This window comes from Pinus tabuliformis, chromosome X (genome assembly GCF_031772625.1).
Source record: "Pinus tabuliformis cultivar Carrire ecotype Pingquan chromosome X, CPIR1, whole genome shotgun sequence".
NCBI lineage: Eukaryota > Viridiplantae > Streptophyta > Pinopsida > Pinales > Pinaceae > Pinus > Pinus tabuliformis.
The window spans coordinates 355,447,240-355,469,750 of NC_142308.1; the positions used below are offsets into that span (position 1 = coordinate 355,447,240).

At 32.8% G+C, this 22,511-nt stretch overlaps 1 protein-coding gene across 1 annotated transcript; it reads left to right on the top strand.

The window, feature by feature from the left end:
- Window positions 1–7,886: 7,886 nt before the first annotated feature.
- LOC149139955 (putative cinnamyl alcohol dehydrogenase) lies at window positions 7,887–11,505 on the top strand. Its single transcript, XM_089453359.1, has 6 exons — window positions 7,887–8,154; window positions 8,272–8,385; window positions 8,874–9,101; window positions 9,231–9,516; window positions 9,627–9,780; window positions 11,061–11,505. Exons 1-6 carry the CDS (start codon window positions 8,066–8,068, stop codon window positions 11,261–11,263), a joined length of 1,074 nt encoding a protein of 357 aa, XP_089309485.1. The 5' UTR covers window positions 7,887–8,065; the 3' UTR covers window positions 11,264–11,505.
- Window positions 11,506–22,511: the final 11,006 nt, after the last annotated feature.

A 22,511-nucleotide genomic window follows, 5' to 3' on the forward strand; every position in this document is an offset into this window, starting at 1 on the left:
ACTCATTTTATCTTTATGGAAATTTTATGAATAGAAAATTAATAAATAACAATTTATGTGGATTGAATCATATAAAATTTTAAAATAATTTTATAAAAAATATTAAATATCAATTTATATTATTATACTTGCTGCACATGGTATTACTCTCTTCTAAATAAATAAAAATTAATATGAGAACTCACATTATTTTTATGGAAATTTTATGAATAGAAAATTATTTTTAAAACTTTAAAAATGTTTGAGAAAACAACTTACTTTCTTCTGAACAAAAAAAATAAAAAATAAAAATTAATATGAGAACTCATTTTATCTTTATGAAATTTTATGAATAGAAAATTAATAAATAACAATTTATGTGGATTGAATCATATAAAATTTTAAAATAATTTATTAAAAAATATTAAATATCAATTTATATTATTATACTTGCTACAGACATGGTATTACTCTCTTCTAAATAAATACAAATTAATATGAGAACTCACATTATTTGTGTGGAAATTTTATGAATAGAAAATTATTTTTAAAACTCTAAAAATGTTTTAGAAAACAACTTACTTTCTTCTGAATAAAAAAATAATAATAAAAAAATTAATATGAGAACTCATTTTATCTTTATGGAAATTTTATGAATAGAAAATTAATAAATAGCAATTTATGTGGATTGAATTATATAAAATTTAAAAAAAAAAAAAAAAAAATATATATATATATATATATATATATATATATATTTGTAAGCTAGGATGGCACTTCTTCTATTACTTGATCATCAGAACATTACATCATTTCAAAAATGCTGCAGCCCGCCCACGTGGGGAAACTGGGTCAGAAATCCACCTATAGTTTTTAATTGCAGCCCAAAAATAGAAGGTCCACAGTCTAGTTGTCTTAGCTAAATAAACGATGCAGTCCTGAGACTTACTAATACTACTAATCTGCACTACTTGCTTTTCCCTATCTTTAACATGTAAAAAGCCATAATCAAAAAAACTATTGCAGTTTCTAAACATATCTTATGTCAATCGTTGCCCCCATCTGGTTGCTGGTTAGCTGCTCCCGCTGGTTCTGGATGGTCCCGATTCAGCATTTGCTGGATTGCATCCAGCTTCTCCTCCTGCCTCGCCATTACTATGCGAATGAAGCTCAGTTCTCTGCGAATGTCTGGATTTTCTTGGGCCAACTCAACCATCTCCTTTGCCACTTGCTCCATAGCCTTTGCCATTAGCCCCTTCATTACCCAATAGATATGCAGAGACTGTTTGAACAATGACATTCGCCCCCTGGTGTAACCAGGGTCATGGAGCAGAAACTCCCACTCTTCCATCTCCTCAACAAATTGATCCTGTAACGATTCCTCTTCAAGATACTGCATAATTCTGCGCACAGCAGGATTGGAGTTGCGGTAATATGCTTGTTCAGCCCTTCGAATCCTGTGGTTCACAGTCTTCTTTTGTTTTTTATCTTTATTCTGGTCGCGCCTGGAAGTCTCCCCTTCCTCCTGCGCTTTCTTCCTCTGCCCTCGGCCTCTTTTCCGCTCCGAGTCCCCTTCCCTATTGGGAGTCCTGCTTCGTTTCCTCAAGCCATACCGTCGGACCGGCGACCCGGCCTGGTCCTCCCCCATCTGCTGATTTACATCATCCGCAGAGTTCTCCTGAGGGTAAAGGCGTTCACTCCCTTCGCCAGGACCCAGATCCTCTTCCGAATCATCTTCAACATCCCATATCTTGAATGGCTGCTCGTCCTGCAGAATGTTTTTACCCTTCCGGCTCCTGTTCCCCACCTCTGCGCTATGCTGCTCCTCTGCTCCTCTCAATTTCTGTCTGGTTTCCATGTTACCCGTGGCTCTGTCGCGCACCAATCTCTGGTTTTCTAAGGTCTTTCTTCTTCACTGCTTCCCCTCAACTACAACCTCCGAACCTCCCCAAATTAGGAAATCATATAATGATTTTACGTTCATCCTGCTTTGGAAATATAGCGTTTTCCTGTCCGGGGGGTACCACCTGGGTTCAACTTCCGATTGCCGTCGGTATATTTCCGATATGCCACTACCTTCGACCATCATTTCCTTATTAATCTCCTCTGCTGTGAAATCTGACGAACTGCTCCCAACTCCTCTCATGTCTCGGGCATTAATTGCCTCACCTTGTGTGTACTCCTGACTGTTCGCCCCTCCCGCCGTTGCTGTACTGCCTCGTAACTTCTGATCGTATACCCTGTAATCTGTTATGATATCTTTACCGAAGCCCGATTGAACCATGTTCTTATATCGGGATCTCCACGTCCTCCTATTGATCCAGCTCACTGATCCGTGTATTTTCCTTTGTGGCTTGATCATGATCAGCCTTAATGATGTCCGCTAGCTCCTTCCACTCCCTGTTTCCCTCCACGGCTCTCCACTGACTGTCAATCGTGCTGCCACGTCCCCTGCAGCCCCAATTGGCCAGCCAATCCGCTGCCTGATTCCCTTTCCTTCGAACATGGTTTATAATTCTGTATTCAATTCGTTTTACAAGATCAGCAATTTCCTGAACAATACCCGCAACCCGCCAGCTGTTAGTGACTTTCTCCCATCCGCGCCCGTTATTGAGCCTCCTTAGCATGTCCACTGCTAGCTGCGAATCACCTGTGATTTCCATATTGGTGTAGCCATTCCTAACAGCAATTCGCAATCCTTGATGCAGAGCCCAGAACTCGGCCTCATTATTAGTCATCTCGCCTCCCCAATCTGCAAATATCCACCTTACTTGGTTATTGCTGTCTCTGAAGATACCCCCAAAGCCAGCTTCGCCGGGGTTCCCCTTCGAGGCCCCGTCGAAGTTAAGCTTAACAAACTGATCTCGAGGATATCTGAATTTGTCAGGGCTTTGAATCCTCATATCGTGGCGAGCCGAATGCTTAAATTGGACCATCTCGAATTTTAAATTTAATTTGTTCAGAATTCCTTGTTCTTCCTGGTTCGCCTTCCAGTCATCTCCCTCCCACTTATCGACTAAGATTGTTTCTCGCATAACCTCGACCACCCGTTCCCAGATTACCTCTGATTCCTTAGCCGAATTCTGAAATACCCTCCGGTTTCTTTCTTTCCAGACCATCCAGAGTATAAATGCAGAGATAAGATTCCATGCCCTCTGGACTACTCTACAGTGAAAGGGTTCCTTACTCCATTGGAATACCAGTTCATTAAATTCTCTGATATTGATTCCCGGTTTATTGAAAGTTCGTTTAGCATTCATCCAAAGTTTCTCTGCAAACGGGTAGTTGACCAGCAGATGATCCCTGGTCTCTCCATCATTGTTGCACAGGTAACATCTCGAAGGGCCATTGAAACCCTTTTTCTGAATACGATCCCAGGTTAGGATTTTGTTCTTTGAGGCCAGCCAAACAAAAATGGCCACTTTCGGCCACCAATTGCTTTCCCATATTGTTTTCCATTCCAAATTCCCTTCGCCTCTGTTTTGGGTATCCATGAGGTAGTAAGCCTCCTTAGTGGTAAACGAACCTTTCGTGGAATTCCCCCACCTGAGGATATTAAAATTTTAAAATAATTTTATAAAAAATATTAAATATCAATTTATATTATTATACTTGCTGCAGAGATGGTATTACTCTCTTCTAAATAAATAAAAATTAATATGAGAACTCACATTATTTTTATGGAAATTTTATGAATAGAAAATTATTTTTAAAACTTTAAAAATGTTTGAGAATCTTCTGAATAAAAAAAATAATAAAAAAAAAAATTAATATGAGAACTCATTTTATGTTTATGGAAATTTTATGAATAGAAAATTAATAAATAACAATTTATGTGGATTGAATCATATAAAATTTTAAAATAATTTTATAAAAAATATTAAATATCAATTTATATTATTATACCCGCTGTAGACATGGTATTACTCTCTTCTAAATAAATAAAAATTAATAGGAGAACTCACATTATTTTTATGGAAATTTTATGAATAGAAAATTATTTTTAAAACTTTAAAAAAGTTTGAGAAAACAACTTACTTTGAATAAAAAAGTAATAAAAAAATTAATATGAGAACTCATTTTATCTTTATGGAAATTTTATGAATAGAAAATTAATAAATAACAATTTATGTGCATTGAATCATATAAAATTTTAAAATAATTTTATAAAAAATATTAAATATCAATTTATATTATTATACTTGCTGCAGACATGGTATTACTCTCTTCTAAATAAATAAAAATTAATATGAGAACTCACATTATTTTTATGGAAATTTTATGAATAGAAAATTATTTTTAAAACTTTAAAAATGTTTGAGAAAACAACTTGCTTTCTTCTGAATAAAAAAAATAATAATAAAAAAATTAATATGAGAACTCATTTTATGTTTATGGAAATTTTATGAATAGAAAATTAATAAATAACAATTTATGTGGATTGAATCATATAAAATTTTAAAATAATTTTATAAAAAATATTAAATATCAATTTATATTATTATACTTGCTGCAGACATGGTATTACTCTCTTCTAAATAAATAAAAATTAATATGAGAACTCACATTATTTGTATGGAAATTTTATGAATAGAAAATTATTTTCAGAACTCTAAAAATGTTTTAGAAAACAACTTACTTTCTTCTGAATAAAAAAAAATAATAAAAAAATTAATATGAGAACTCATTTTATCTTTATGGAAATTTTATGAATAAAAAATTAATAAACAACAATTTATGTGGATTGAATTATATAAAATTTTAAAATAATTTTATAAAAAATATTAAATATCAATTTATATTATTATACTTGCTGCAGAGATGGTATTACTCTCTTCTAAATAAATAAAAATTAATATGATAACTCACATTATTTTTATGGAAATTTTATGAATAGAAAATTATTTTTAAAACTTTAAAAATGTTTGAGAATCTTCTGAATAAAAAAAATAATAAAAAAAAATTAATATGAGAACTCATTTTATGTTTATGGAAATTTTATGAATAGAAAATTAATAAATAACAATTTATGTGGATTGAATCATATAAAATTTTAAAATAATTTTATAAAAAATATTAAATATCAATTTATATTATTATACCTGTTGTAGACATGGTATTACTCTCTTCTAAATAAATAAAAATTAATAGGAGAACTCACATTATTTTTATGGAAATTTTATGAATAGAAAATTATTTTTAAAACTTTAAAAATGTTTGAGAAAACAACTTACTTTGAATAAAAAAATTAATATGAGAACTCATTTTATCTTTATGGAAATTTTATGAATAGAAAATTAATAAATAACAATTTATGTGCATTGAATCATATAAAATTTTAAAATAATTTTATAAAAAATATTAAATATCAATTTATATTATTATACTTGCTGCAAACATGGTATTACTCTCTTCTAAATAAATAAAAATTAATATGAGAATTCACATTATTTTTATGAAAATTTTATGAATAGAAAATTATTTTTAAAACTTTAAAAATGTTTGAGAAAACAACTTGCTTTCTTCTGAATAAAAAAAAATAATAAAAAAATTAATATGAGAACTCATTTTATCTTTATGGAAATTTTATGAATAGAAAATTAATAAATAACAATTTATGTGGATTGAATCATATAAAATTTTAAAATAATTTTATAAAAAATATTAAATATCAATTTATGTTATTATACTTTCCTCAGACATGGTATTACTCTCTTCTAAATAAATAAAAATTAATATGAGAACTCACATTATTTTTATGGAAATTGTATGAATAGAAAATTATTTTTAAAACTTTAAAAATGTTTGAGAAAACAACTTACTTTCTTCTGAAAAAAAAAATAATAAAAAATTTAAGATGAGAACTCATTTTATCTTTATGGAAATTTTATGAATAGAAAATTAATAAATAACAATTTATGTGCATTGAATCATATAAAATTTTAAAATAATTTTATAAAAAATATTAAATATCAATTTATATTATTATACTTGCTGCAGACATGGTATTACTCTCTTCTAAATAAATGAAAATTAATATGAGAACTCACATTATTTTTATGGGTTGTTTAGTAATTTCCATTTCTATTAGTTACTAATTTTTTATTTTTTATTTATTTATTTTTTATTGATTTTTTTTATTTTTTTTTCATTTTTTTAATCTTTTCTATTATTTCCATTTTGGTGAATTATATTTTTTCTCCATATTTTCAATTTAAGATGACTTATTATTATATTAAATTATATATATATCTATATATATATATATATATATATATATATATAATAGGCACATAACTATATATAAAGAATAAATATAAAATAAATATAAATATATATATTAAAGTGTAATTATGTTAATATAAATAATATTAGTAAATATTTTTGGCAACGACATTCAACAATATAATATTTTATTAATTATTTTATATTTTGTGATAAATTTTTTATATCTTATTGTGTTTTCAGTTTGATTACCTATATTTAACTTAAATGGCACGGCAGAGACTAACTACTATATAATCTTTGTTTAAAAATTGAAATAAAATTTTCACCGATCATTAAAAAACCCTTAATAAAAAAGAAATTAAAAAAATAAAATAAAAAATAAAAATAAAATAATAATAATAACCACATATTCCACACAATTTTAGCCCCCTCACGTGACGGACTACTACGTGTGTTTAGTCAAGAATCTCTGCCAAATTATCTCCTATCCAGGAACAATATTGAATCTCTGCCAAATTATCTCCATTCCAAGAACAATATTGAATCTCTGCCAAATTATCTCCAATCCAAGAACAATATTCCCAACATATGTGCAATGAAAAGCTGCGAGGTACTTAACGCTACCGTATTATTGAACGTGAGCAGTGCGTGGGGCACCCTGCAATCTTAATGGAAAAGCTGACCATGACCACCGGCCCGCATTACTTTTATTTTGAGATTGATTGTTATCCAACGGTAGGCAGAATGCCCACGTTGTTGGATTGGATGGACGCCCTACGATGAGGGCCCGTGATTTCGATTGGCGGCTGCCACGTACACTCTGAGTCCACCTTCTACCAACCTTACCCACCCCACTCACGAACAAGTCCACGAACTTCAAAATAATATTAAATCGAATTCAGTGGCAAATCAACAGAAACCTCAACAAAACATAGAGTGGGTCTAACTATGGATTATTTTCCTTACAACGTGGGAAAATTTGTTTCTGTCAAATTTTTATTTTTGTGGTTTAAATTGGGTTTTGATTTTATATATTTAACATGGTAAAAAAAAATCGCGTAGTTTAATGAGGTGGAGGAGTTGTTCAGAAAGTTATAGAAATTTCTGTTGTATTTAGAGAAAATTTGGGAAGAATTTTTGTAAATCCAAGTTGTAGTTGTTAAATTTCAAAATTTTAGGTGTTCTAGACTTTTTTTATTTTTGATGGCCCTGAATCCATTTCCACCATCAGAAACATGATTCAAACACTGCCTTCACAAGATTTTTTGAAATTTTTTTTCCGGATTCCGGCCGCTTTTGACTGTCCGTGCAATTCCTCCACCTCCATAGACAACTCCAAAAAAATTTCAGTGTATGAAAAAATTTTGTATATAGATTTAGCACCTTAGAAATTTTTTTTTATCTATATTCAAAATATGAAATGGTAATTCAAATTCCAACAAATATTTATCAAATTCAAATTTGAAACAAATTAGACCCAAATATATGCGGAAAAACCTTTAAAAACACATATAACATATAGAGTACAGATAGAAAAACACATATAACATATAGAGTACAGATAGAGTACAGAAAGCAGTAGAGGGCAAGGGCCGGGGCAGGGCAGCTGTCGACAAAAGGGCAAAATTAGGTCGACCATCGCTGGACCTCACCTGCTTTTGATTTTAGAAAAATTCAAAGTTTGCCATTCCAATAGACCCACTCCAAACACCTAACCCCAATTAATCTCTTGACTAGACTCTGCCAATCTCCTTATAAAAGACGATTCTCCGGCAAAACGTCCATAGCTTCCTTGCCATCTGCAAGCAATACAATACAAGAGCCAGACGATCGAATCCTGTGAAGTGGTTCTGAAGAGATGGGAAGCTTGGAATCTGAAAAAACTGTTACAGGATATGCAGCTCGGGACTCCAGTGGCCACTTGTCCCCTTACACTTACAATCTCAGGTACTTCTGAAAATGTAGGATATTGCCATGAAATGAATGGAAACTGAGTGAATAATTCTTTTGGCTTTGGCTGAATTGAAATTGAATAAATAATCTTTTTTGTTTTTGTTTTGGCAGAAAGAAAGGACCCGAGGATGTAATTGTAAAGGTCATTTACTGCGGAATCTGCCACTCTGATTTAGTTCAAATGCGTAATGAAATGGGCATGTCTCATTACCCAATGGTCCCTGGGTTAGTATCTAAATCATTTTCAGATTTAGATTTAAGATTTCTGTGATGTGATTTTTGTTTGAGAAACTTCTTTCGGATGTATCAAGTTTTCTGTGATGTGATCTGTGTTTGAGAAACTTCTTTGAAATGTTTCAAGATTTCTGTGATGTGATTTATGTTTGAGAAATTTCTTTCGAATGTATCACATAAGTAGTTTGTTATCCATATTAATTTGGAACGAACCAGTGCAGGTAATCAATCTTCAAGGAAAAAGAATTGATCTGAATTTATGATAAAGAATTGATGATATCATTCTTTATTATAGGAAACAAAATTTTGATCACAGTCAAGGGTTACTTCTGTATGAGTAGCTGTCTGGTTAGAATGCCCTTGCGTTTAGGCACACTGGCCTAACCCAAGATTTTGCTAACCGCATATGATATTTCTGGAAATTCCTAACCGAAAATTTTGCTAACAGCATATGATATTTCTTGAATTTCTTTGTATAGGCATGAAGTGGTGGGGATTGTAACAGAGATTGGTAGCGAGGTGAAGAAATTCAAAGTGGGAGAGCATGTAGGGGTTGGTTGCATTGTTGGGTCCTGTCGCAGTTGCGGTAATTGCAATCAGAGCATGGAACAATACTGCAGCAAGAGGATTTGGACCTACAATGATGTGAACCATGACGGCACACCTACTCAGGGCGGATTTGCAAGCAGTATGGTGGTTGATCAGATGTGGGTATTGAACATTATGATATGTTAATTTGATGTTTGATTCTTAGATTGAATTCTTAAGATTATGAGTTGTCTGAATTGGGAATTTGTTAAGATGATGGTCTGAATTGGGAAATTGTTATATGATAGGTTTGTGGTTCGAATCCCGGAGAATCTTCCTCTGGAACAAGCAGCCCCTCTGTTATGTGCAGGGGTTACAGTTTTCAGCCCAATGAAGCATTTCGACATGACAGAGCCCGGGAAGAAATGTGGGATTTTGGGTTTAGGAGGCGTGGGGCACATGGGTGTCAAGATTGCCAAAGCCTTTGGACTTCACGTGACGGTTATCAGTTCGTCTGATAAAAAGAAAGAAGAAGCCATGGAAGTCCTCGGCGTTGATGCTTATCTTGTTAGCAGGGATATTGAAAAGATGATGGTGCGCCAATTTAATTCAATAACATTGTTTCTTTGCATCATATCAGCAATGGGGATAGTATGAATCGCTCTGGTTTTCTAATTATGTAGAGTGGACCCGTTGTGTTGTAGGAAGCAGCAAAGAGCCTAGATTACATAATGGACACCATTCTAGTTGCTTATCCTTTGGAACCATATCTTTCCCTTTTGAAGACAAATGGAAAGCTAGTGATGTTGGGCATTGTTCTAGAGCAGTTGCACTTCGTGACTCCTCTCTCAATACTTGGTATATCTATCTCTTCATTTATATGTGTAATCTCCAGAGATAATGGCAGGGGAGATGGTCCATCAGTTTTTCTGTCTTGAAATCTATCTTGACCCTGCCCTGACTGTGTTTGCATAATAAATCGCTTCCAAAATTATTTTTGCAATTTTTGTTAGCAATGAACGCGAGAGAGCAGAAGAGAAAATATCTAGGCCTAGAACAGAGGTAGATTAAAAGCTATTTGCTGGAGATCCTCTTGGATTGATTGATTCATATCTGGCCCAGGAGGCGTTGTGATATTGTACTCCTTCCAGCCGGATGGGCCGTCATTGAAACCGACATCTGTGCAGATAATCCATCAGTTATCCCTCTTGACCCGGCTTTGACTCTGTGTTTACATGGCATATTGCTTCCAGATTATTGCTGGGTTCTTTTTCCAATGATTGGAAAGTGACACACCTGTGATAGTGTAATGGCTGTAGAGATGATACATCAACTATTTTTTTTTCTTCTTAACAGGAGGAATTACTAACTAGGCAGGTTTAGGCAGGTTTTGTGCTGCTGTGATATGGGTTTTACTATACTTTTAGGTGGTTTAAGTATGTCCTATCTTCTGGGGCTGGTGTGTGATATGGGTTTGATTTTAATTACTTATTATTTTAGATGTAGGTGTCTAAGTATATATATGTATTTTTTTTTTAATAACGGGAGATTTGAATTTTAGATTTCATCATTTATATAATACTTCACAAATATTGTCATTAAACTGTCTTAAAAACTAGAAGTTAGGTATAATTTATTGAATAGGTATATTCATATAAATGACATGATTCTCTAAATAGATTTAATGCAATTTGTTTTTTTTCCTGTGTTTTTGATCCAAGGGATAGCTCAGTTGATCTAGTTTCTGTTACTAAGTGCTTTGTTAAATACTTTGTTAATTAGAAGGTCACGGATCAAATTTCCTCAACACCCTTAGGATTAGACCAGGCCAGCTTTGAATTTTTTTTTATATTTACATATTATCAATATTTTAGGAAAAATAAAGACAAATTCTCTTTTGACTAATTGAAATTTTTTTGGGTCCTATGTTGTAATTTTGGTTATTTTTTTCTAATTCACATAAAATTTTCTTGATATTTATGAAGAAATGCTCAAATAATCAGCATCTAAACTTTTAGAAGCTTCACAATTTTTTTTTCATTCAAATCTTCATTGTGACAGTGGTAATGTGATTTGAATAGCATGGTGGTTTCTGCATATGCTTCCCTAACATTATTTTTGTTGAACATAAATTGCAGGGAGAAGGAGCATAGCTGGAAGTTTCATTGGCAGCATGGAGGAAACACAGGAAACTCTAGATTTCTGTGCAGAGAAGAAGGTATCATCGATGATTGAGGTTGTGGGCCTGGACTACATCAACACGGCCATGGAAAGGTTGGAGAAGAACGATGTCCGTTACAGATTTGTGGTGGATGTTGCTGGAAGCAAGCTAGATAACTAGTCTGCAATCAATCAATCAGATCAATGCCTGCATGCAAGAATGAATAGATCTGGACTAGTAGCTTAACATGAAAGGGAAATTACATTTTATTTAGGAACTGGATACTGGCTTTTGTTATTTTAGTTTAGCTTTTGTGAGGCTGAAACAATTTAGATGTTTTTTTAACTTGTATATGTAAAGATCATTTCTCGTGACAGTAAATAATAATCCAATGGCAAGTCTTCTGCCAAATTAATATAGTATCCGTATTTTTCTATGAACCATGAGTTTATTAAATTTGTCAGTGGAAATGGCAAATTATTTAGATGTAATTATTACAAGTTTTGGAGTTTATTTTGGAATTCAAGGAAATCATCATAATAAAATGTACTTTATTATATATAGATATTGAGAATATTGTGTAATTTTTTGAGTTATATTATAAGTTTTGGAGCTTATTTTGGAATTTTTTATTATAATTTTTTATCATAATTTTGTTGCTTAATAAAATGTATCTTTATTATATATGTAGATATTCAGAATATTGTGTGATTTTTTTAAATATCATTTTTGGGGTTAGGGCTTCATCCATCTTTAAAGATAGAATGTTTAGATTGATAATACTATAAATGTGCTGAATTCTTTTTGAAACATTCAAATTGTGAAGAGTTTATTACTGATACTCAATTTTATGTTTCACTTCAATAAATCAGGTTCTGGACAATTTTATTATGATGGTTACTCTGGATTTGCTAAATTTCCATGTGAGTGTTTTATGCAAAATATTTTGGGAGCCAACTTGTCTGGATTGCCAAAAGTGGCGGGCACAAAAAATTCAATTTTTTTTTGCAGAGAGTGTTTGAATCATATTTTTGATAGTGGAAATAGATTCAGCTCCATAAAAAAATTAGAGACACCTAAAATTATGAATTTTTTACTTAAATGTAAAAAAATCCCCATCAGATTTTTCAAAATAAGACCATCAGATTTTTCAAAATAAGACCAGAATTTAGTAATTTTCAAAAAAGACCTTTCTGGGACCATGTGCCAGAGATTGATAAGAATTTAATCACCAATGCGACATTAATCATAATTGTACACTCGTGCTGGGAAAATCAGAGCGCAGAGAAAGTTCAGATGACGACAAGTGTGGGTGGCCACCTACCTACTCTACCAACCATATGACGGATCGGTTGCATCAAACCATTTTCCTGCGTTTCGAACACGCGTCTCTTATCATCAATGGGCATGGCATATTTTTATATAAAGTTTTTGGCGTGGTATAATTTTATATAAAGTTTTTGGCATTTTTTTACTGAGGTAGACTAATTGTTTTGATTATTAAAAGTGGTTGGAATTTTGGTAAAAATTTTAAGAAATTTTACAATTACAGTGTTTGAATATGTTTTTATATTAGAAATAGATTTAACACTATTAAAAATTTCTGAAACATTCAAAATCTTAAAATTTGACCACTGTAACTTAAATTTACAAAAATCTTTATCAAATTTTATCAAAATATAACCTAAATTTCTATAGAAAAAACAATCCGGTTAGACTATTGCCAAGTTTTTGTTTCACTTTGAAATTGGTATCTTATCATCGATGGGCTTGGCATATTTTTATATAAAGTCTTTTTGTCACTTTGAAATTTATGATTCTCTGGATGAAAATATTGATAATATATTCTCCCATTTTGAACTTTTTGATTCGTTGGACGAAAATACCAATAAAATTCTCATCTGAAATTTATAATTCATCGAACGAAAATTAATAATAAAGTATGTGAGTTGTGATTGACTGGATTGTTCAGTTTGGAAGTTTATAATTCATCGAACAAAAATTAATAATAAAGTATGTGAGTTGTGATTGACTGGTTGTTCAGTTTGGAATTTATAATTCATGGGACGAAATTATTAATAAAATATTATCTGAGTATATCACTTTTATTACATATCTTTTCCATATCAAAGCATTTCCTATTAAGAAGGGTTTCAAATACTTTGGTTTCTATTTGAAACCTGTGAGTTACAAAGTGGCTGATTGGTAGTGGATTCTGGATCGGTTTTATTACAAAATTTCTACTTGGGAATATAGATGCTTATCTATTGGAGATCGTGTCATTTTTACCCAATCTGTGTTGGTACAAATCATGGTTTATTGGGCCTTTTTTTTCTATATTCCACCAGCGATTATTAACAGTTTAAACATAACGATAGCAAATTTCATTTGGGGTGGACAGAAAGAGAAGATTAAATTTCATCTCAGCAAGCTTTCGAAGCTGTCTCGGCCAAAAAACATGGGGGGTTGGGGCATATTGGATTTACACTCCTTCAGAAGAGCGCTTCTATGCAAATCAATGTGGAATGCGATTATGGGAGAGTCCAACTGGAGCAAATCTATCAGAGCTAAGTATATGGATGACCTCGACATAACATTTTGGTTCAAACAGCACTCCATTGGGTCCGCCAACGGCTCATACATTTGGAGAGGTTTTAAAAAATTGGAGCCATTTTTCAGAAAAAAAATGATTTGGAAATTCCAAACAGGATCCAGCGTTATTATTGGTTTAGATGAGTTCGCAGGTGCGGGTGAATCGATCCACATCTCCCATCATCTCCTGAGATATCTACATAGCAGGGGATATTTCTTTTGGGCCAGTGTTATTAAAAAATGGGACGGTGCCATCCCAATTTGGAAATCTGCTTCTGATATGCAATTGACCGGTGTTCTCGCAGCCCAATGGAACGCCATCACCCTTTCCCTACAATCGTGTGGTCTATATCGTTCGTTGGACAGGGATTGCATCATTTGGAAAGGTCTCGGCGGCACTTCGGTTGTTCGTGCAAGGCATATATATCTCCAGATTTTACTAACAGAATTCGATACATCTGATCATATCTTTCCGCCAACGTTCTGGAAATCTGGATGCCCTTTAAAAATCAATATATTTGCCTTGCTGGTTTTTCATAACAGGAATCTCACTTGGGAGAATCTCCAGAAGCGCAATTGGTGTGGGCCTGCTATATGTCCCCTCTGCAGATCGAATACTGAAAATAATATTCATATTTTTCTACAATGTCCTCAATCCCTGTTGATTTGGCAGCACTTATCTGCACACTTTGGATTCGCTAATGTCATCGCTCCTACCATCTACGAGGCCTTCAATTTATGGAGCAACATGTGTAGCAAGAGAAGGCGGATCCCTTTGATCACTATCTGGGCCATCTGGAAATGGCGCAACCGGATGATTTTCGACTCCGAAAGGGAACCATTTAATATAGTCTTCGAATCTATCCTTCGTTTATACGAAGCGCTTGATCAACCCCGACTCCTCAAAGTCAAACAAGGAGTGAAACAGCTGCCCATGGATGTCTATGAATATCCCTATGCTTTTTTTGATGGTGCTACCCAGCATGACATATGCGCCTGTGGTGTTTATATAATCCCAGTTGAAGGTCAAGCTTTTGATATATATTGGAACGGAGGACCTGGAACCAACAGCAAAGCAGAAATTATGGCTCTGGCCGGTCTCATCTCTTTCTCTGATTTCCTTGGTCTCAAAAATCTTCATATTTTTGGAGACTCCAAAGTCACCATAGACCATGTGTTGTCCAAAAATTGCATAAAAAATATTCACCTCTCTGGCTGGTTGAACAGGGTTGAGGCTTTGTGGCTCAACAGGAAGGACTACTCAATCTCCCACATCGCCAGGGGAAAAAATCGGAGAGCAGATGCTTTGTCAAAGCAAGGGCTATCATCGCCACAAGGATTATGGAGGCTGCAGATTACAGTTGACAACACCTCCTACCAGATCCAAGATTTTTCCATGCAGGGTACATATTTCTCTATTTTGTGAGGTCATATCTGGTATGAATGATGCTCTCCATATTTTGTCTCATTATATGTTGATTCTTCATACATAACATTGGCTCATGGGACTGTTTTTTGGAATTCTACATGAAGATATGTCCAATATGCAACTTTTTCCTCATGGCTTCTATGTAACAGATCTGTCTAGGATACATATATCCTTTCTCCTGGAGGTCTTGAGCCAATCTTCTCTTTTCAGATCAGATGCCCCCATATTTTCATCGCTGTAAATTTTTTTTTTTGATTGAACATAATATAACTATATAGATTTTTTTTGTGCTGAAAAAAATATTATCTGAGTTTGAAAAGTATGATTTGTTTGCAGAAAATATTCAAAGTATGAGCCGTGATGAGTGGATTGCATATTTATTGGATTACAAAATATTCAATAAGTGGGTACAGAGATAAATTGGAAAGCACTTTGGATTTTATAGAGGTAATTTTTTAATTTTCAAAATTTCTTAATTTTTTTATTATTGAAATGATAATTTTATTTAATTAATGCAATTTTGTTTTTTATTTTTTTTCAATTATTACTTTTAATTTTTAAAAATATCAAAAATAATTTTTCCTAGGTTATTTTTAAATTAAATTAATTTAAATTTAATAAAAATAAAGAAGTAAAAGTTAGAATCAATTTTTAATGGAGAAGGGGTGTGATCATTACAATTTTGATTGGAAAGTGTTACTTTTGTCATATGTTGATTTGAAATAGTGTTGCTTTTGTTATCCACCATTACAATGTTGATTTGAAATAGTGTCGTTTTTGTCATCATTACGATGTTGATTTGAAATAGTGTTGCTTTTGTCATCGACCATTACAATATTGATTTGAAATAGTGTTGTTTTTGTCATCAATTTGGGTGTGTTTTGGAAGAGACTATTTAATAAATGCCTTGTGATGAAGTTTTTAAAGTTCATATACATAGTGGAATTTTTTTGATGTGAAGACGAAAGAATAATTTCTTGATTTAAATTCTCTTTTTTGGTTTCAATGTTAGCAAAATCAATTGTTCATCATTGGTGTTATTATGTAAAAAGTTGTATATGAATGGTCTTCAAATTTTCTATGGTTTTGTTTTTGTTACATTCCAATATTTACAATTTAGATATGTTATTTTTCTTTCAACTTCTTGCATTTTGTTCTTTGACAGTACAAATTGTTCGCTTATTCCATTTGTGTTCCTATGCTTTAATAAAAATGTTTTGGTTTAGTGTTATTCTGTTCCGTTTGTAATTGATTGGGTTTTTAGTGTCAAGCCCTTTAGTTTATTGATGTCTGTGGTTTGTAAAAATATTTTTGAGGTTTATGGTATTAATGATAGAGCTTTATGTTTATTTAGCGGTTTATAATATTTATCTTTCACTTTATATGCTTTGGATTTAAAATGTTCATGTCATTGGTTTGTGACTATTGTTTAAAAAACAACCATGGTGAGCTATTCTTGATCATGGTCAAACATGTTCATAGTCAATCTTGGTTAACGATGACGAATCATGGTGGTGAATGGTTGAATGCGACTTTATGATGGAGATTGTTCCCATACGGAAAATATATGTGGACAAACATCATTGATCGCAATGGTTATTCATGGGCACCTTGCTTTATAGTTTTGGTGTTGAATTGTCAATCATGATCTAATGTTGCTTTCTGACAAGGATTGTCTCATTCTAAAAATCAACCATGGTGAAAACGATAGAGAACCATGTTTGTATAAGGGTTTGTAATATTTATCTTTTGGTTTGTCTGCGTTGGGTTTATAAGATTGTTCCCTTTAGTTTATTATTCTTCACTTTGGTTGATAATTCCTTGGGGTTTTAATATTGATCCCTTGGTTTTTTGTTCCCTTTGGCTTATGGTATCAATCCCTTCGATTTATTATTCTTCACTTGGGTTGATAATTCCTTGGGTTTTAATATTGATCCCTTGGTTTTTTGTTCCATTTGGCTTATAGTATCAATCCCTTCGATTCGTTCATGTCAGAGTTGGAGCATGGTTAAGCAATGTCCAACATCGCATTGTGACAAATAATGTATCAAGATGAAAATCAACCATGGCCATACATGGACATACATGTTTATTACACCGTCTATAATATTTATCTTGGGGTTTATATATGTTATGTTTATATTATTTTATAGGGTTTAATATTGTTCCCTTGGATTAAATGTTTCTCCATCAGGTTAATAATCATTTGGGTTTTTAGTATTTATCTTGGGTTTGTTATTTGTTTGGGTCTATAATGTCAATCATCATTGGGCATGGCCAAAATGGTCAACCAAGGCCGACAAACAATTATGCTCGACCATGGCTACTCATGTTCAAGCATGGACCAATGTCGCACTGTGACATAGATTGTATCAATATGAAATTCAACCATGGTCATTCAGGTTTATTTAAGGGTTTATAATATATATCTTTGTGTTTATATACATTGGGTTTATAATAGTCATCCTTTTGGTTTAATATTATTCCCTTGGGTTGTTAGTATTAATCCATTGGGTTTTTAGTATTGATCCCATGGGTTTATTATTTTCTTTGGTTTATAATATGGATCGTGGTCGACTATGATCAATGATGGTAAACCATGGTCAATTATGGTGAATTATGGTTGACCATGGTCAACCATAGTCAACCATGTTTTATAAATTCAATCTTGGTCAATGATAGTCAATCATGTTCAACTACACTCCAACATCGCATTGTGACAAAGATTGTTTGAATATGAAAATTAACAATGGTCAACCATGGTCCTACGTTGCATTTTCACAAAGATTGTCTCGATATGAAAATGAATGACGACCAAACATGGTCAACCAATGTCACACATTACAATGTAACAACATTGTCTCAATACGAAAATATACCATGGTTGACGATGGCTAATCATATTTGTTTTAGGGTTTATAATATTTATGTTAGGGTTTATATACATTGATTTTGTAATATTGATCCCTTAGGCTTAATATTATTCCCTTGGGTTTATAATATCAATTCCTTGAGTTTATTAATCTAACGGATCATATTCCTAGGGTTAAATATTGTTCTATTGGGTTTACTATTCCTTTATGTTTATAATATTAATCTCTTGGATTTATTTATCCAAGGGTCCATATTCCTAGGGTATAATATTATTCCCTTGGGTTCATAATCCCTTTGGGTTTTAGTATTGATCCCTTGGGTTTACTATTCCCTTAGGTTTATAATATCCATCCGTTGGATTTATTAATCCAAGGGTTCATATTCCTAAGGTTTAATATTATTCCCTTAGGTTTAAATAGTGTTCTCTTTGATTTACTATTGGTCAACCATGGTCCAACATCACATTGTGAGAAAGATTTCTCAATATAAAAATTAGTCACTGTCCAATGTCGCATTGCGACAAAGATTGTCTCGTTATGAAAATCAATGATGGTCAACCATGGTCCAATGTCTCATTGTGACAAAAATTGTCTCAATATGAAAATAAACAATGGTCAAACATTGTCATATGTTGTCAACCATGGTCAATCATGCTCAACCATGGTCGAATGTCACATTGTGACAAATATTGCCTCAATATGAAAACCAACCATGGTCCACCATGATCAAACATCGCATTGTGACAAAGATTGTCTCAATATGGAAATCAACCATGGTCAACCATGTTTATTTTAGGGTTTATAATATTTATCTTGGACTTTATATATGTTGGGTTTATAATATTAATCCATTGGGTTTATAATCCCCCGGGTTTATTAATCTAAGGGTTCATATCCTTAAGGTATGATATTATTTAAAGGGTTTATAATATTGATCATCGGGTTTATAATGATGGTCAACCATGGTCCAACGTCACATTGTGATAAAGATTGTTTTAATACGAAAATTAACAATGAAAAATCATGGTCAAACATGTTTATTTTAGGCTTTATGTATCTTGGGTTTATTATTATTGCTTTAGGTTTATAATCCTTTGGGTTTTTAGTATTAATCCATTAGATTTATTATTCCCTTGGGTTTATAGTATAAATCCCTTGGGTTTATTAATCTAAGGGTTCATATTTCTAGGGTATAATATTATTCATAGGGTTTATAATATTAATGTTTGGGTTCAATATAAATCCATTAGGTTTATAATCATGGTCAAACATGGTCCAACGTCACATTGTGACAAAGATTTACTTAATATGAAAGTCAACCATGGTCCAACATCACATTGTGACAAAGATTGTCTCGATATGAAAAAAATCAAGGACAACCATTGAACCCTTGGGTTTATTAATCTAAGAGTTCATATTCCTAGGGTATAATATTATTCATAGGGTTTGTAATAATAATCCTTGGGTTTAATATAAATCCCTTGGGTTTATAATCATGTTCAACCTTGGTCCAATATAACATTGTGACAAAGATTTTCTCAATATGAAAATCAACCATGGACAACCAATGTCAATCGTCGTCAATCATGGTCAATCATGGTCAACCATGGTCCAACGTCACATTGTGACAAATATTATGTCAATATGAAAATCAACCTTGGTTAGCCATGGTCAGCCTTGGTTAGCCATGGTCAACCATGGTCTACCCTAATTAGCCATGGTCAACCATGGTCCAACATTGCATTGTGAGAAAGATTGTCTCAATATGAAATCAATCATGGAAAACCTTGTTGAACCATGGTCCAACATCATATTGTGACAAACATTGTCTGAATATGTAAATCAACCATGGCTAACCATGGCCAACCATGTTTATTTTAACATTTATAATACGTATCATAAGGTTTTTATACCTTGGTTTATAATATTTATCTTAGGGCTTATCATAGGGTTTTTTTCGATATGAAAATCAATCATGGTCAACCATGGTCACATTGTGACAAAGATTGTCTCATGGTCCAACGTCACATTGCTACAACCATGGTCAAGAAGGTCCAACATCACATTGTTACAAAGATTGTGTCAATATGAAAATTAACCATGGTCAACCATGTTTATCTTAGGCTTTATAATATTTATATTAGGGTTCATATACCTTGTGTTTATAATATTAATCCCATGAGTTTAATATTATTTCATTTGGATGTTTAGTATTAATCCTTTGGGTTTATAATATTATAATATTGATCCTTTGAGTTTATTACTCTAAGAATTCATATTCCTAAAGTATAATAGTTTATTCAAGGTTTATAATTTCATAATAAATTAATTTTAATATAATTACTATCATAATAAAATATAAATAATATTATAATCTTATACAATATAAAATATAATAAAATATAAATAATATTATAATATTATACAATATAAAATATAATAAAATATAAATAATATTATAATATTATACAATATAAAATATAACAAAATATAAATAATATTATAATATTATACCATATAAATTATAATATAATTATAATTATAATTATAATTTTGATTATTATATTAAAACATAATTAATTTTTATAATATAATAATTTTATTATAATTAGCTAGTGCCGATTTTCTAGCTAATGTCGCTTCCAAGCTTGAATAACTCTGAAAGAAAAAACACATGACTTTGCCCGAGAGTTGCGTAGACCTAGCCGCCTCTCTATTTTTGCAGGCCTCTCTCGGCAGCCTCCTGCTGCTATGTCTTCCCTGATCATGCACCCCTCTGACAAGGGTGATCCCCTCTCATCCAGGCATCAAGGAACTGAAGAAAACGAAGAAGCATTCACGTCCCTGATTTCTGCGAATGGAGATCCAAGGAACATGCCAACACTCAACAAATTTGTAAAGAAGCTTGAGGACATACCAGAGATCTCTCTCCCACCTGCTCTCCCTTGAAGAGCAGCTCTCTCATTGGCAGAACGTGAACTAGTTGGGCAGTTCACGGGTTTATGTCCGTCACCCAAATTAGTACAAAAATGGGTCGAAAGAAATTGGAATGCAACTATTCAGGGGAAAATAGCAATACGTTTTTGTGGAAGGGGATATTATTCCTTTCTCTTCGAATCAAAGGAAGACAGAGATTTGATCTTTAGAAATGGACCATACTTCATGGATTCCAAAGGTTTATATCTAAACAGGTGGACTACAGATTTCGATCCAGAAATGGACGTGCCAAGCACAGTCCCAGTCTGGGTCAAATTACCACACCTCCCGCCACATTGGTGGGGACATGATTCAGTCAAAGCTATAGGAAATGCAGTGGGAAAGTATATAGATCGATGCGAACCAAAGGATAACATGCATGCATGTGCCAAAATATGCATGGAAGTAGACCTTGGAAAAGGCCTTCCAAAGGCAATAAAGATCAAGGTAGATCAGTGGACGCACATACAACAACTGGACTACGAACAAATACCATTCAAATGCAAGGTATGTCTTGAGTATGGTAATTTTGCTAATAGATGTCTTAAAAAAGAGAGAATGAAAATGTAGAAGAACAAAAGAACACATGCGAACAAGTAAAAAGGAAAAAACCCATCAATAAGCAACCAATATCATCCGTCTCTCAGTTACCAGAACCAAATGAGACTACTTCTCAATGCTCACTGAAGGTCATCTCCTCAATCCATACATCTATGAACCCCTTTGGGCCCTTGGAAGACCCTAATGATCCACCCTCTCCCAGATCCCCAATATCTAACCCTAACTCCCTTGCCCATATACCCTCTTCCTCTATTCCTATTTCCCCTCTACCTCCTCCCTCAGTGGACCACATATTAACTAGAAACCAAGCCAAAGAAAACCCCCAAACTTTGGATCAACAAAAAAAAGTGGGAAGAAAATCCAACAAGGAGATAAGAGACGAGGTAGCGGCTAAAGAAATGGCTTTAGGAACTCAACAACCAATGGAATCCTTCCTTGGGAAAAATACAGGAAACAACGAAAAAAGCCAACAAAGAGGAAAGGGAGGTTCCCATCAGCACAACAGTAAATAATGATAGTGGTCTCTTGGAATTGTCGCGACCTTGGTACCACTTTCAAAGCCAATGCAGCTAGAGATATTTTAATCAAAGAAAAGCCAGACATTTATATGATCCAAGAGACCAAAACAAGCAATCAAGAAAATAAAAAACTGATTCAAAAATTAAGAAATTATGATGGAACAATGTTAGAGGCAACAAGAGCATCAGGAAGAATATGCACCATATGGGAAAAAAGAAAATGGGAACTTATAAACCAAAAAATCAGCAAACACTGGATTAGAACAGATTTGAGAGATCTCAACACAAAGGAACAATATTGCTTCATGAATGTTTATTCTCCAAATCACTACAAAGAAAAAGAACACTGCTGGAATTCGATAAAAGAAGAACTAGCAGAAAGACAAAACGGGAAATTAATCCTTGGAGATCTAAATCTGATAAGGAACACTGAAGAAAAATTTGGAGGAAACTATCACACAGACCCGTCAAGAGAAGCC